Source organism: Ascaphus truei, chromosome 5 (assembly GCF_040206685.1).
Source record: "Ascaphus truei isolate aAscTru1 chromosome 5, aAscTru1.hap1, whole genome shotgun sequence".
NCBI classification, from domain to species: domain Eukaryota; kingdom Metazoa; phylum Chordata; class Amphibia; order Anura; family Ascaphidae; genus Ascaphus; species Ascaphus truei.
The window spans coordinates 71,867,135-71,881,266 of record NC_134487.1 but is presented as its reverse complement, the minus strand read 5'-3'; the positions used below and the strand labels follow the sequence as shown (position 1 = coordinate 71,881,266).

The following is a 14,132-nucleotide window of genomic DNA, read 5'->3' as shown; positions in this document are numbered from 1 at the left end:
GGGGTTTAAAATAGGATATATGTCAAACAGTACGTGACTGTCATTAGTAACGTAACTCTGGTAAGTTAGGTTGATAGAACATATGGCCTTATCTTGATACACACGGGGGAAGCTTTCTATTTTGAACACAGCAGTTTGCCGACAGCTTTACTGCTGCCTCCTATATAGCTTCCTCCGTGTATTAGATAAAGGGTATTTTGCGGATTACAACTACACCGCGAAGTGTCCTGCTGTATGGGGCTGTTTTTCTAAAAGCTCACTGCTCAGATAGGCATACCCTCGAGCATATCAGCGCTGATATATCAATGATCAGCACTGATATAGGGGACTATGCAACTGTAGTCTCACTATGTGATTGACACAGATTTAGATACCATTGATCAATACTCTAGATCTGGCCATTTGGATACATCGGAAGCTTTGTGAGGGAACCCCAGTTGTTTTACACTATAGAGCTAGAAGTGTGTGATTTATCTACCTGCCCTTGCCGATCACCGTGCACACAGAAATTGCCTTCTCTATACACATTCCCAACATCTATGTGTGCAATACTCACACGTAGACATCTGTTATGTGGTGTAGGGGTGTAGGGTGGTAACGAGATTGGGCTACACACCGCACGGCACTGTGTTGCAATGAGAGGCAACTTGCATCAGCTGTTTGGTATCGGTAACTGCACATTACTGCCTTGACCGGCTCGCGCTGCGAGTGAAATACCTTTCATCACCTACTGGCTTGCAGTAACTGTGCTTGATCAGTCACTGCACAGAAATCACACAAGGTCTGGCTAACATCACTTCACACACTATTGCCAATCTAGGCAAGGAGGAGGGAAGGGGGGAACATCTGAACCATTAGTTCATTTGCTATGCTGTGTACCATACTTGTGAATTGGGGCAGAAATCAATTGGATTTCAACCACTGACACAAGAGGCTCAAGGACAAGAGTGCCTCTTGATGCAGAGGCTTGTATATTAATTGTTCCATCACCCTATTTGTCTTGCACAGTATGTAATACACTAATATAGACAGCCCCAATACCAATTTACCCTCCCCCCCTCACCCCTCACATAAGCTTGATAAAATATATGACATCAGATGATATATTTTGATGTGAATCTAACTGTGCACATATTTTGTCAGCCGGTTGCCCCCCTTGGACAAGTGTTATAAGGGTCTTTTTCACCCCAAAACAGTATCTCCTTACAGGAGACCAGGTATTAGACCACCATGGAGGAAATTACAATTATTCCTCCGCATTTAGCCCTCAGTGAGATTCAGTACCCGGTGGGCTGTCATTGCCTGACTATTTACTAGTGAGAGATACCTGGTTACTTTGTAGCACAACAATATCACTTTGTAGGCTAGTGGTGATTTGGGGAAGAAAACTCTCAAAGGGGTTTTCTCTAGTGCTTTAGCTTAACCCTATCAGTTAACACACAGCCAGGGAACTGCCAGCTATCTTTGCACCAATTACGCATATAGCGGATGAATACAGCATTTTATAGCTAATGATTACATATTTTTGATCCACTCAAAAAGGGACAGAACGGTTTTCTGAGCAGTGGCCCGATGACGGCCCTAGTCCTATATTAATAGGCAGCTGTATAATAGCAAAGGATCCCGAATATCCATAAGGGTTCCCCATATGTTCTATCAACCTAACTTACCATAGTTACGTTACTAATGACAGTCATGTACTGTTTGACATATATCCTATTTTAAACCCCATTTTTTTATTTATTGGTACAAATAAAGTATTTTAAAACATTCACTATACATTTAGATGTGAAATAGAGTGCTTATATACTAGGTTTCTTTTCTCTCTCTATGCGCATATGTGTTTTCAACTACTGGTCTGATATTAACTCTGACCCTTGTCTGCGCCCCTCTGTCTCTCTTTCTTTCAACCATTATCACCTATCATACTGTGCTCCTATATATATCATCTTCAGCCCTTGTCGATCCACTGCTGGATGAAGGACTCCACAATGATCTTCCAGGCACTGCATTGAGCCATTCTATTTGATACGGCTGCAGACACTTATCTATTCACCTGTAACGGTTTTGTATTTATTATACACTAATTGTTTCCCTTTATTGGGCATATGGGTATACACTCCTGGTTGATTAAAGTCACTATTTGTGTCTTATCACTGTGAAGTTTTATTAGCTGCGCACTTTAAATCACATTTACTGCAGTTGCAAGCCTCTCTTTTCCACGTTGCTCCAACAACTTTTCTGATTTTATCCTTACATCTTACTTTTTGTCGTCCTCTTGGTCTTTTAATCTCCCTTGGAATCCAGTCGAATACATCTTTGTCCAATAATTTTTTCGTGCAATATGTCCGGTCCACTCCCATTTTAATTTCCTCACCCTTGTGATGTCACAGACTTTTGTTTGATTTCTAACACAATAATTGTTTTTCCTGTCTCGTCGGTTAACACCCAGAATACATCTCTTCATGCTTCTTTGCATTATATTCACATTTAGGGTCCAAGTTTCACATCCATATGTGAGCACGAGCAGAATACACTGGTTGAAAACTTTCTTCTTGAGGCGCAGTGGAAGGTTCCTTTTGAAATATTGTCTTGCTTCTTTGAAATACGCTCCATCCCACCTTCATTCGCCTATTAATTTCATTCAAAAGGTTCCCATCCATTGTTATTTGCCAGTCAAAGTAGACATAGTCTTTGACTTCTAGTTCTATTCCAGTTATTTAAATCTTCACAGAGATTACATATTTGTTGAACATCACTTTGGGCCTGTGATATTCATACATTGGTCCATATTCTTACTTGCTTCTGTGAGTTCTCCAATTTGTTGCTGGAGGTGTTCTGGAGTTTTTGCAGAAATAAGTCATCTGCAAATCATAGGTGACTCAAATATTCCCCATTGATTTTGATTCCTTTTTCTTTCCACTCTAATGTACTGAACAATTTTTCAAGTGTTGCAGTGAAACGTTTTGGTGACATACTGTCTCCCTGCCGAACTCACTTGCTGATCCTTATATTGCTTGTATCTTCATGTAATCTAATAGTTGTTGTGGAATTCTCATAAATGTTTTTTTCTAATATCAATGTACGCTTCTTCAACATTTTCTCTTTATGTATCTAGGACCGCTCAACTGTAGACAGAATCTAATGCTTTTTTGTCATCTACAAATTCTAAAATGAGTGTTAGATTGTATTCATTACTTTGGGAAATCCCAACTTGTATGAATTGGATGTGGTCCATTGTGTTGTATCCACAACGAAATTTTGCTTGTTCACGAAGCTGGGCAAATTCCAGAGTCTGTTGTAGCTGATTCATGATTATCTTTGTAAAAATGTTGTATAGTGACCCTGGTGCTGGTAGGTTTAACCGTAGTATGAAAACTTGAACAATATACACAGCTAAAGTGGAAAAAGTATTTGCTAACATGCAAATGAGGCCGGTATGGCAAGTAAGGCCCCAACTCCAAAATATGGATCGCCACAAATAGCAATGGACCTCATTCTCCAGAGGTTGGAAGAAGGCATGAAGGCAGAAGGCGCTAAGTATCCCCGGAGATTAAAAAAAAGCTGTAATTTAAACCTAAATCTTTCTACCTACATCTGCCGATCTCTCTGCAGTGAAGCAGCACTGCAAGAACTGGAAGCAAATGTTGAAAATAGTAAATGAGACATTTTTGGCCTTAGTGAATTTAGAAGGAAAGAAAGGCCTCATTGAGCCAGAAAGCAGACACCTATTCTATTACAGAAGTACAGATAATGTAAGAATCAGTGGAATAGGCGTCATGGTTAACAAGAGAAGGAGAAACAAACTAGTGAGGTATGGAAGCTTATCAGAAAGAGCATCCAGAATTGTCATTCAGTTGCCAAAGAGATAAAGGCTTCAAATAATCCAAGTGTACTGTACAGTATGCTCAAATATTAAGTCACACAGACAATGAAATGGAAGACTTCTACAATGAAATCAACACATTTAACAATACAGGAAACTATCACCAATATTGTTATGGGAGATTTCAATGCAGATTGGTGCCCTTCACAAATGTGTAGCATTAGTTGGTAAGCATGCTTATGGTAACGAACGAACGTTGGGACAGATTGGTAGAATTTGCAGAATGTCAAAACTTCTACATCATGACCTCTACATTCTAACCTCAAGACTAACAGCAGAGAATTTCACCAGAACTGAAAAATTGCTTCAGCTTGCTAAAAATGCACGAGGACAATTAAAAATTATGAAGAACTTCTGAATATTGTAGTTGAAAGCACCAAAATACTGGAAGAATTGGTAGCAAAAAAAAGAGAATAAGAAAATATTGGAGACAAAACAAATAATGAGTTGACGACAAGAAATTAAGCAACCCCAAGACATAAGAATTTTATATGCAGAACTATGCAAGCCAATCCACAAATGTGTAACTGAAGATGTAAGAAAATGTAACACTGATATGGTGAAGAAGACTATTGAAGATAACAAAAGTTTAGAGAAGACAAAGCAGCGACTTACGATTGGGAAGAAGCAAATCATTGCACCCAAAAAGACGATGGATCAGCAAAAAATGGCCATGGACTTATCTTAGAGAGAGTTGAGGACTTCAGCATAACATTGTATGTAAACACAGGGCATAATCCAGAAGAGGGCAAGTCAGAAGAAAGCACCAATGATGTACCATCTGTCTTTTAGGAAGACGTGGCAAAAACAATAAAATCCATGAAGAATAGGAAGGTTCCTGGGGAAGATAAACTTAAAACTGAAATCACTTCTTGTATTAAATTTGAGATTTCCAAAAGGAATCAATACGATCTACCACTCAGTTTAGGATTCGTAGATTACGAAAAAGCATTTGATTCTGTCTACACCTCAGTGCTCCCAGATGCATTAACAAAATAAAATGTTAAAGAAGCATACATTGATATTATAACGAACAGTTACGAGAATGCCACGTCAACCATTCAATTACATGAAGCTGCAAGCAAGATAAGGATCAGCAAGTGAGTGTGGCAGGGAGACACCATGTCACCAAAGCTTTTCACAGCAACACTATATGAATTGTTCAAGACATTAGATTTGGAAGAAAAAGTTATCAAAATCAATATTTGAGTCACCTACGATTTGCAGATGACACTGTTTTTTTTTTGTTTTTGCCACAAGTCCAGAAGACCTCCAGCAACAAATGAATGTGGGCCTCCATATGAATCTCAGCAGGACAAATGTGTCAAGTCTGCAAAAATTGAAATAAATTGTATAGAACTAGAAGTCAAAGATGATGTACTTTGGCCGGAAAATAATAATGATAGGAACCTTTTCAATTAAATCAATAGGAGACTGAAGATGTGATGGAGCGTATTTGGCAGAAAAAAGACAATATTTCAAGGGAACCTTCCATTGTGCCTTAAGAAGGAAGGTTTTGACCAGTTTAATCTGCCTGTCCTCACTTATGGATGGGAAACTTGGACACTAAATGTGAAGATAATACAGAAGCTTCACACAATGCAAATTTGAATGTAGAGATGTATGCTGTTTATTACTCAAAAAGATAAGAAAAATAATGACTGGGTCCGAAACCAAACAAGTCTGGCATCATAACAGTGAAGAAACTTAAAATGGCATTGGGACGGACATATCACAAGATGATATGACCATCGTTGGACATAGTTTGTACTCTACTGTATTGCAAGAGAGATTAAAAGTCCAAAACAACAATCAAAAGTAAAATAGATGAAATCAGAAAAATTGTGGGAGTAACGAGGAGAAGAGCTTGAAACCGCAGTACTTGGGAAATTATAGGGGAGGCCTTCATCCAGCAGTGGAATGACAAGGGGTGGTAGTGGTGGGTGGATGTATATATCTTGGATATTTGCTACTACCCGTAAAATTTATATTTCAAAATAATGTTAAAGTTTTGTGCACTAGAGTGCTACAGATCATAAACGTTACTGAGTAGGTGACAAAGCAAAAATCGACTGTAGAAAGAAAATAGCTATAACCACAAAATGTTGCTAGACTTAAGTATACTATCTTTCTAAAATCAATGCCTCAGTCAATCAAATATGGTGAAAAAACATCAGATTTAAGGGTCTCATCCTCTGAGCCTTATTTATCTCTGTAACTCTCTCTAGAGATGAGTCTTACTGTATTTGACATGTGACTTTGATCAGTTTCAATGTACATTAAACACTGTAAGTGAAATGTTTTCTGTCATGTCTGCAGAACATATAAAACTCCAATGACATCCTGAGGTCCGGGCAATTGAAATATGAAGATCACCATGTGAACAAAACATTTTTTTAACATTACCCGTTTTTACTACAAACTAGTGATAAACATTAAAATCAATAAGGATGAACTATGGCATTAATGGTAAAAAAAAAAAATACATTGTGACCATGCTCAAATATAGAAATATTAGTACATTTAAATTAATTTCAGTGATATGCACTATACTTCTCATTTAGATATGAGCATTATTTGCAAACATTTCCTATGTAGTAGAGGAGGTTCATTGTTTCCTAGTCGGCTCTCCCACTGGCTTCTGCTGTTTTACCAAACGTGGAAAAAAAACATTTCTTCTGATTTTGTAATTGCTACATGACATATTGTAAGTAGAGAAGCCTCATATATGTTTCTTCAATGTAACTTTATACTGTTTAATAATAACATTCTGCTCCAAAAAGGTGCAACTGCATAACCACTTTCAATTTGAAACTGAAGCTCGGCAGCCTGAAACCAAAGCCGAAATCTTTCCTATTGACCAGTTACCTAACTTACAAATCAAAGTTCACAACGTCTGCACCTTCTCTAATTCGTGCTATGAAATGTTTTCATTATTTCCCTTTATCGCCAAGCTCCAATATCTAATATTTTGGTTGTTCCAGAGTCTACTTTACAGCTGAGGCGACAACATATTCTATAATTTATTCTCTATGTCTCAAAAGGACAGCTAACCTAGCTGGACAGGAGAACTTCCCAAGACGCCTTATTTATTTATGACCACAAAAGGGCACATTTTCAATGTTCAGCTTTGAGCCACACGTGGACTCTACAATATATTAAAAATACATTTATACATTTATCACAAAAATTCCTTATGGATACTTACTTCTGGTACACCTACAGTAGGTATCTTAAGACCTCCGAATTATCATGATCCAGAGGATCGTGGATTGACATTATAGTGTTACTCAGCATGACACCACTGACATGGATATAGTACATTGCCTTTTGTGATCTGCCTGTGCTTTTCTGATTATAGATATATTCCATTTCCACCCTTTCTTTTACTAGAAATGCCTGTATTTGTTGCCTTCGAGTCCCTCTCAGAGAGCATATACATACATGTATTGTGTGCTTTATTCATTGCGTACATGTCTCTGCCTTGACACTAGAAATGTTAGAGGGCAATGACATTTGGAGCAATTTATGAAAAAAATCCAGTGGCAAAACTGGGATAAAATGGTCAGATTTGTTAAAGAAAATAATCTCTTTGCTGGCAATTAGATTTCTATTAATAGCTAAACTTGTGTGAATGTCTTCAAATTTGTCTTTTTGGACAATTTTAGCAAAAGCCCACATTGCTCAAGAATTCACAAAAATAAGTGTAACATTTTCACCAGTTTACTGTGAATTCTTCAGCTGGAAACAAGTTTAGAGGAAAAACAAGCCCTGCTGGGTAATTTCTAGCGAGGCTCAGCACATTTAAATACAGTAGGTTTTAAATCCTTTGCCCTTCTACAAAGATAAAGGGATGCATATCGATTGCAAGCATTTTGCTCAATTTGCTTTCAGCATAGACGCCATATCATGTTTGCAATGATACATGCGCACCCTATTAAAATCTTTGCTAACTGTGGGTTGTTGTAGTGGATTAGACATAATTGGTCCCGTTGTTTGTCTACATCGGAAGGATCTTTCCCCCATGCCTATGCTTCCCATTACTAGTACAGTATTAGCTAGTGCTGGAGAAGTCCCTACAGCCTCATCATGATCATCATTATTACTGCTTTTAGCTAACAGTGCCAAGTACATCTATCACTACATCATTATGATGACCTTTACCACCAAAACCCTCTGTCACCTGGACAACTAGGAGGACTTGTGCCATCCCTCCTACTCACAACTGTGCTACTGCTTGTGACCTTGGAGTTTAAACTTCTTTGCCATATAACCTTACCACGACAGATGATGTGCCCTGTAAGTGTAGATGTACCCAGATGAGTCATCACTTTTCTCGCCTCACAACAGCACAGAACAGCATGAAAACCAGATGACTGCACACAAATTCTCACCACCTATGTTAAAAAACCTCCACACCTCATATTTGAGTAAATTAAAAAAAACAGCGAGACTAGATTCCCTGACTTGAAGACATAGAGGGGGGTACTGTACTTGATAAGTGAGGGAAATATGTTGCTGCTATTGCCTAACAGTGCTCTTTCTAAAGCTGGCAATGGCATTGGGGGTGCGCTTGTGTTTTTTTTTTTTTTTTTTTTACTTTAAAATAAAGAATACATAGGAACTGTAGACGTTATTCCACAGGGGAAAATGCATGAGATACGGAGAATGAATGTCTTGCCATTGTTTTTAATGGCGCATGCATAAAAGCACATTAAAAATTCTACCAGTGTTAATGCAACACTTCGCGTTAACTGGTGCAATAATGTCTGCTACATCTGCCAAGTGCAGCGCGGGGCTCGGTGCCTTGCAATGTAAGAGTTAGAGCCAGTTCAGCATCTATCTCTGCATGTTTTCCTAAAGAATATTACTGTAACTCTTTTCTCACAGGTAGTATTGCTGGTGCCTTTGCACACCTTGGGGTTGAGGCCTGGCCAGAGTCAGAAAAATACTCTTGAGAGTCCTCCTCCTCTCCCTCTCTCCGTCTTTGTATTAAGGAAACTCTATATCAGCCTGACTGTGATTAAATGGTGCTTCTTCAGTAAGGGTACATTCAGAGACAGGTTATTCCTCTGGTATGGATGAATAATCTCTTTAAGCCACCTTGAGAGATGCCAGCAACATAAAGTTCTTTCTGGACAACATGTTCCATCCTCATACTCCTACTGCTACTTGATACAGCTGATGAAACTGGCATTGAGGACAATTATGTCAATAAAACCTCCACACCAGTTTTATTTCTCATAGGAGTAGAAGGCTGTTTCTTTATATTTTTTGTAGAAGCAAATTTTTAGTATTTTCTCTAGGGTCCCACTCCATGCGTGTTCCACCCTGCCATGACCACTTCCATGTCACCTTCCCAACCCTCCTCTTGCAATACACATTTACTTTTAAAGCTTGCCAATTTTTTGGCAACGACTGACAAAATTCCACACCAAAAAAATGACTATTAATACCCATGGTGTTATTTGCTACAGTACTAGTTTTGCCTCAGTTTTGCTGTTGGAAGACTTTAATCTATGCTTTCCTATCTCTGGGTGTTTATGTATCTCACCCCTTTCATTTTCTATGTGATTATCATCTTTGCTACATAATAGTTTTCCTAACAACTTACCCTCTATGGCAGGGTTGGGGCCAACTCCAGTCCTCAAGGGCCACCGAAAGGTCAGGTTTTCAGGATATCCCTGCTTCAGCACAGGTGGCTCAATCATTGGCTCGGCCAAAGACTGAGCCACTGATTGAGCCACCTGTGCTGAAGCAGGTATATCCTGAAAATCTGACCAGTTGGTGGCCCTTGAGGAGTAGAGTTGACCACGCCCCCCTCCCCTCTCTTTTTCATTTTTACAATACGTCCCAAAGCAACAATGGGAGTTTTCAGTCGGTTGCACCTTTTGGGGCTTATTCAATAAGTTCCTATGTCTTCCACTTCTCAAGAAAGACTTCCAGTATACTTCCTACCATTAATATAGGGGTGCCCCTGTTTTAACTCACATTTTCCCTCCTCCTTCCATTATTATGCACCTGTTCGACCTATAACACTGCTTTCAACTTCTGTGTCCTCATTATTTGCACAAAGATAGCCTGACCTATATCATCTAAAAAGCTATTTATGTTCATGCAACATGTGCTCCTTTTTACTATGTCAAAGTGTTTCAAAACAGTATGTAAAGCAAAGCAAATTGAATAATTTCCGTATGTATTTTAATTAGGGTAAAAAGCATTTGTGATATTAAACAATAGTAAGTGTGTTAATGGGTAATAATAAATGTGGTGCACAATAAGCATGTAATACAGAAGGATGCAATGAAGCTAATGCAAAAAAAGTTTAGGGCTCATACATACAGTACATGCAGATTTTTATTTTCCTATTCTGTACTTTACATTTATTTTTCGAACACAGATTGAAGTTGTTTTGGAAGATGTGTACATCTTGGCTTATTTAGTAATGTGTTTTTCCCATCACCCCTTAAGCAACTGAGTGCTGAAGAATTTAACCCACATTGTAGAGAATGTGCTTTTTTTATAATGTGGATGCAAAAGTGCAATATTGGCACTATACTGTATACAGTAATATGGAAAAAGCACCAAAATGTGTGTTTTGTACCTAGGATATGAGCATACAGTATATTTCCTTTTTTTTATTATTTGGAAAGCAATGTTTCACTTTTTAAGATACAATTGAGTGATTTGTAGAGGGGAAATATAGATAGTTAGTGATAGAGGGGAATCTTGAAATTTACATCAATTTGCACCAGCAGCATATTAATTGCATCTTCTAGTCTCATGTCTGACATTTGAGTCTGATCTAATAGGGGGTAATTCTACGTATATCTGTAATTGACTTGTTAAGAAATATTCAGTCACACTCAAGTAACATTTTCACTTATTGTTACCTGTAAAAATGAAAGTTTTATTTTTTTAGCTTCTAATGGCAACATAATTAGTTAAAACAACACAACATAAGAGAAAAAATACAAGTATATACACAACTGTTTACAGTCTTATAGCAAAAGAGACTAGGTAAAAACACATCAAAGTATTTGATTACTATGAAGACATTATTAAAAAATAAGTTTTCATGTCCGAATTTTTTTAAATGGTGTCAATGGATGCAATTATTTACATTTAACCTATTAACCACTTAGTAATACTTTTTGATTTAGTGAAAAAATTTGAATATCCATTGTTAATTATTTACCTCTTAAATGTAATTGCCTATTAACCACTTCTTCAATACCAGACTGGCTGACCTCTTTGGTACCTGATATTTTATCCTCTTGCTTTTCTGTGCCAAAGCGGATTCATCTATTGAATACCAAAAAAGTTAACTCTTTTATGCTAGCCGTTTAACCCATTCAGTCACCAAGAGGTTGAACCCCCTGAGGTCATAATTACTAAGTTATAGTTTTGTGCTTTATTCGTATAATTAAGTGTTCAATTGGTAAACTTAGTTAAAAGAAAGAAACGGAGGAGAAAAGAGAACACTGATTCCTCTTTGCTGCAAACTTGTTTGAAGAGATGCAAAAGTTTAATTGGCAAAAAAAAAAGTTGTCAAATCACAAAAATTGTGTATATTAAACAAACAATCAAATGGATAAATATAGGTTTTAATGTTATCAACCCCTTTACTGCTGAAGGAACCTGAAACATATTTCATACAGTAGTTTAACATTGATGTCACTTCTAGCACTGCAAGAGATCACAGAAGCTGGCAGCCTTACCTTGGTGTTGACTTTAGACAACTTTTCTTCAATTTGTCTGCAAGATCTTCTGATGCTTTATCGCTTTCCACACATTGTTCTTTCTTATGGCACATTAGTGTGTAATTTTTCCCATCATTGTTATCCCAAAATGTTCCAATCAGTGTCTCATAGCATATACAGAACTCAATTTTGGCTCCCTCTTTCTGATAAGGTGGCGCTAATGAAATCTTGTAGAAGAACTGATCAGTATCACCATTACAAGAATCAGGAATATACTCTGCTAACAGGTCATAATAGCTATGCCAGTCATCAAGTGACATTCGCACATATATTTGTTTTTTATAAGACACGTTAAGTACTCGAATAGTTCCCTTCACAGAGGTTATCTCAGGTAGCAAGTCCACTGATTCTAGCAGTACTTTCTGTGCATGTAATTTCTGCATTGTCCCATCTGCTGAAGGTAATGAAAAACAGGGTGTCAAAAAAAATTCCTCTACGTGCTTATTTTCCATTTCAAAGACAGGGTTTTGTGCTATAATTGGTACGTCCCAAGTGTCAAACTCTTTAACAGATACAAGATCAAAACCAAAAGCATCTGCAAAGGACACTTTCCTTGCACCGGTGGCAGGGGGTTCCAACTCTCCTTCATCAGAAGACCCAGAACCACGCCTTCGTGGAAGTGGAGAGAAACGAGGCTTGAGAGTAGCTGTTTCATCCTCTTCATCTGCACAGGAATCATCTATTGTTGGAACTTCTAATAATGTAATTTTACCTAGATTATTATCTTCAAAAGTCTCCATTGGACTCTCAGATGTATATAGGAGAGAAGCAGGACAACGACTGGCAGCTGACATTTGAGACACTGTGACTTAGGATAAGGATTACTGTTACAGTTGACATTGCAAAAGTCAGGCCTATTAATAATTACGGTGACTTGTAAACTATGCTGGCCTTCTCCCTAAAGGTTTTAGATCTGAAATCTGATACCCTTAGTGCCACTGGTTTAAAAACACTCCAAAAGCTTTTTTTATTTTATCTTTGTAATTTTTTTGACAGTGTTACTAACTGTTAAATATATATATCGGGATCATACATTTATAAGGAAATCTGGCCAAAGGTTTGCTGCACTTTTAAATAACAGCTTAAAAGCTACACTGAGAACATGGTCTGTGATATATTAATAATGATCCCTTATAATATTCATTTCCATCAATAAAAATGTATAAAAATATTTTCTTGTTGAAGGGTTGTGACTTTTCGGCCTAGCTTGTATCATGTCGACTTGAACAAGTATAAGAGGGGAGAAAGCTGTAAAATTGGTTAGTGGCTCTCATATTATACAGCAGATTTTAGAAACAAACAATGCATTTGCACACATGAATGTACTTTATTTTGAGCTGAATACTATATTCACTGTTTGTCACCACAAATAATATATGCTTCAGGACCCTAAGGCAGAGGTGCGCAATCTTTAAGTCTGCGGCTCCCTTCCCCCCTCCCTTCTGCGACTCAACCTCCCCCCCCGCCCCCACCCCTTACCTGATCACCGGTGTTTTCTGACGTCACAACATCATGTGAACGTGACATCATGTGACGCCGCGTTGCCATGGAGATGCATCACCAGAAACCGCCGGACACCAGGTAAGTGGGTTACAGAGAATCGCACGTGCTACCCTGGCATTTAATTTAGATGCTTTGGCAAAGAGCATGGGGCCTCTGTAAGCGCCGTGCCCCCCTCGCCCCCCTCCCCCCAAAAAAATCTCACACCCCCAGTATGCGCACCCCTGCCCTAAGAAATGGTTGGAGAACTACTGGAATAGACTATTAGTATACTGTATGTTTGAAATAGTGAATGAAAATAACATCCATACATAGATTGTGGACAGTGAGCAAAGTAGAACATAGTAAAGAAAAAAACACTCTTTCAAAAAATAACTAGCTTTCAAGGTTGTGAAGTTCAAAATGTTTCCATCATTTTAATATTGCATATCTGGTATTTCTTGCAGTGTTAACGAAAAAAGGGGGAAAAACCTTGCTCGCCTATTTATATTCAATCATTGGTAGTAAAGAGTAGAATAATATGCTACCTACAGTAGGATTAAAGAGCAGAATAAACAAAAAGTGCCAAGAGGGATTAGCCAACTACTGAAGGCATCTGTCTCCTACAATCTAGATATATCCCTTGGCAATTATGTAATTATTTATATAAAGCACAAAAATTGTACATCACAATTTTCACTTATATTATACATGTATATCACAATATCAGTGATGATAAAATCCACAAGTTATCACTTTTTATAATTATTTTTTCATTTAAAACTTTTACACTTAATAAAGTTATGCTTTATATTTATTCTTATATTCATCACTACTGTTTACTTAACTTAAATACTAATTACATTAAGTAGTAAACACTAAGGGTACCAGGATATTGATGGCATGGTCGCAACCAATCTAATTTATAATATAATAAATTGACATACTCCCTTAGATGGGATGTTTTATTTAGGATCCATGGATAATATAGTTCTGTCAGTTTC

General features: G+C 37.7%; 1 protein-coding gene across 1 annotated transcript in view; it reads right to left on the bottom strand.

The window, feature by feature from the left end:
• The window catches only part of PPP1R3A (protein phosphatase 1 regulatory subunit 3A), a 40,762-nt gene extending 28,319 nt beyond the window's left edge, over positions 1 to 12,443 (bottom strand). Inside the window, exon 1 of the mRNA XM_075600012.1 lies at positions 11,608 to 12,443. Within this exon, the coding sequence (XP_075456127.1) occupies positions 11,608 to 12,443 (836 nt within the window). The remainder of the gene's footprint in view (positions 1 to 11,607) is intronic.
• Between the last annotated feature and the right edge of the window lie 1,689 nt (positions 12,444 to 14,132).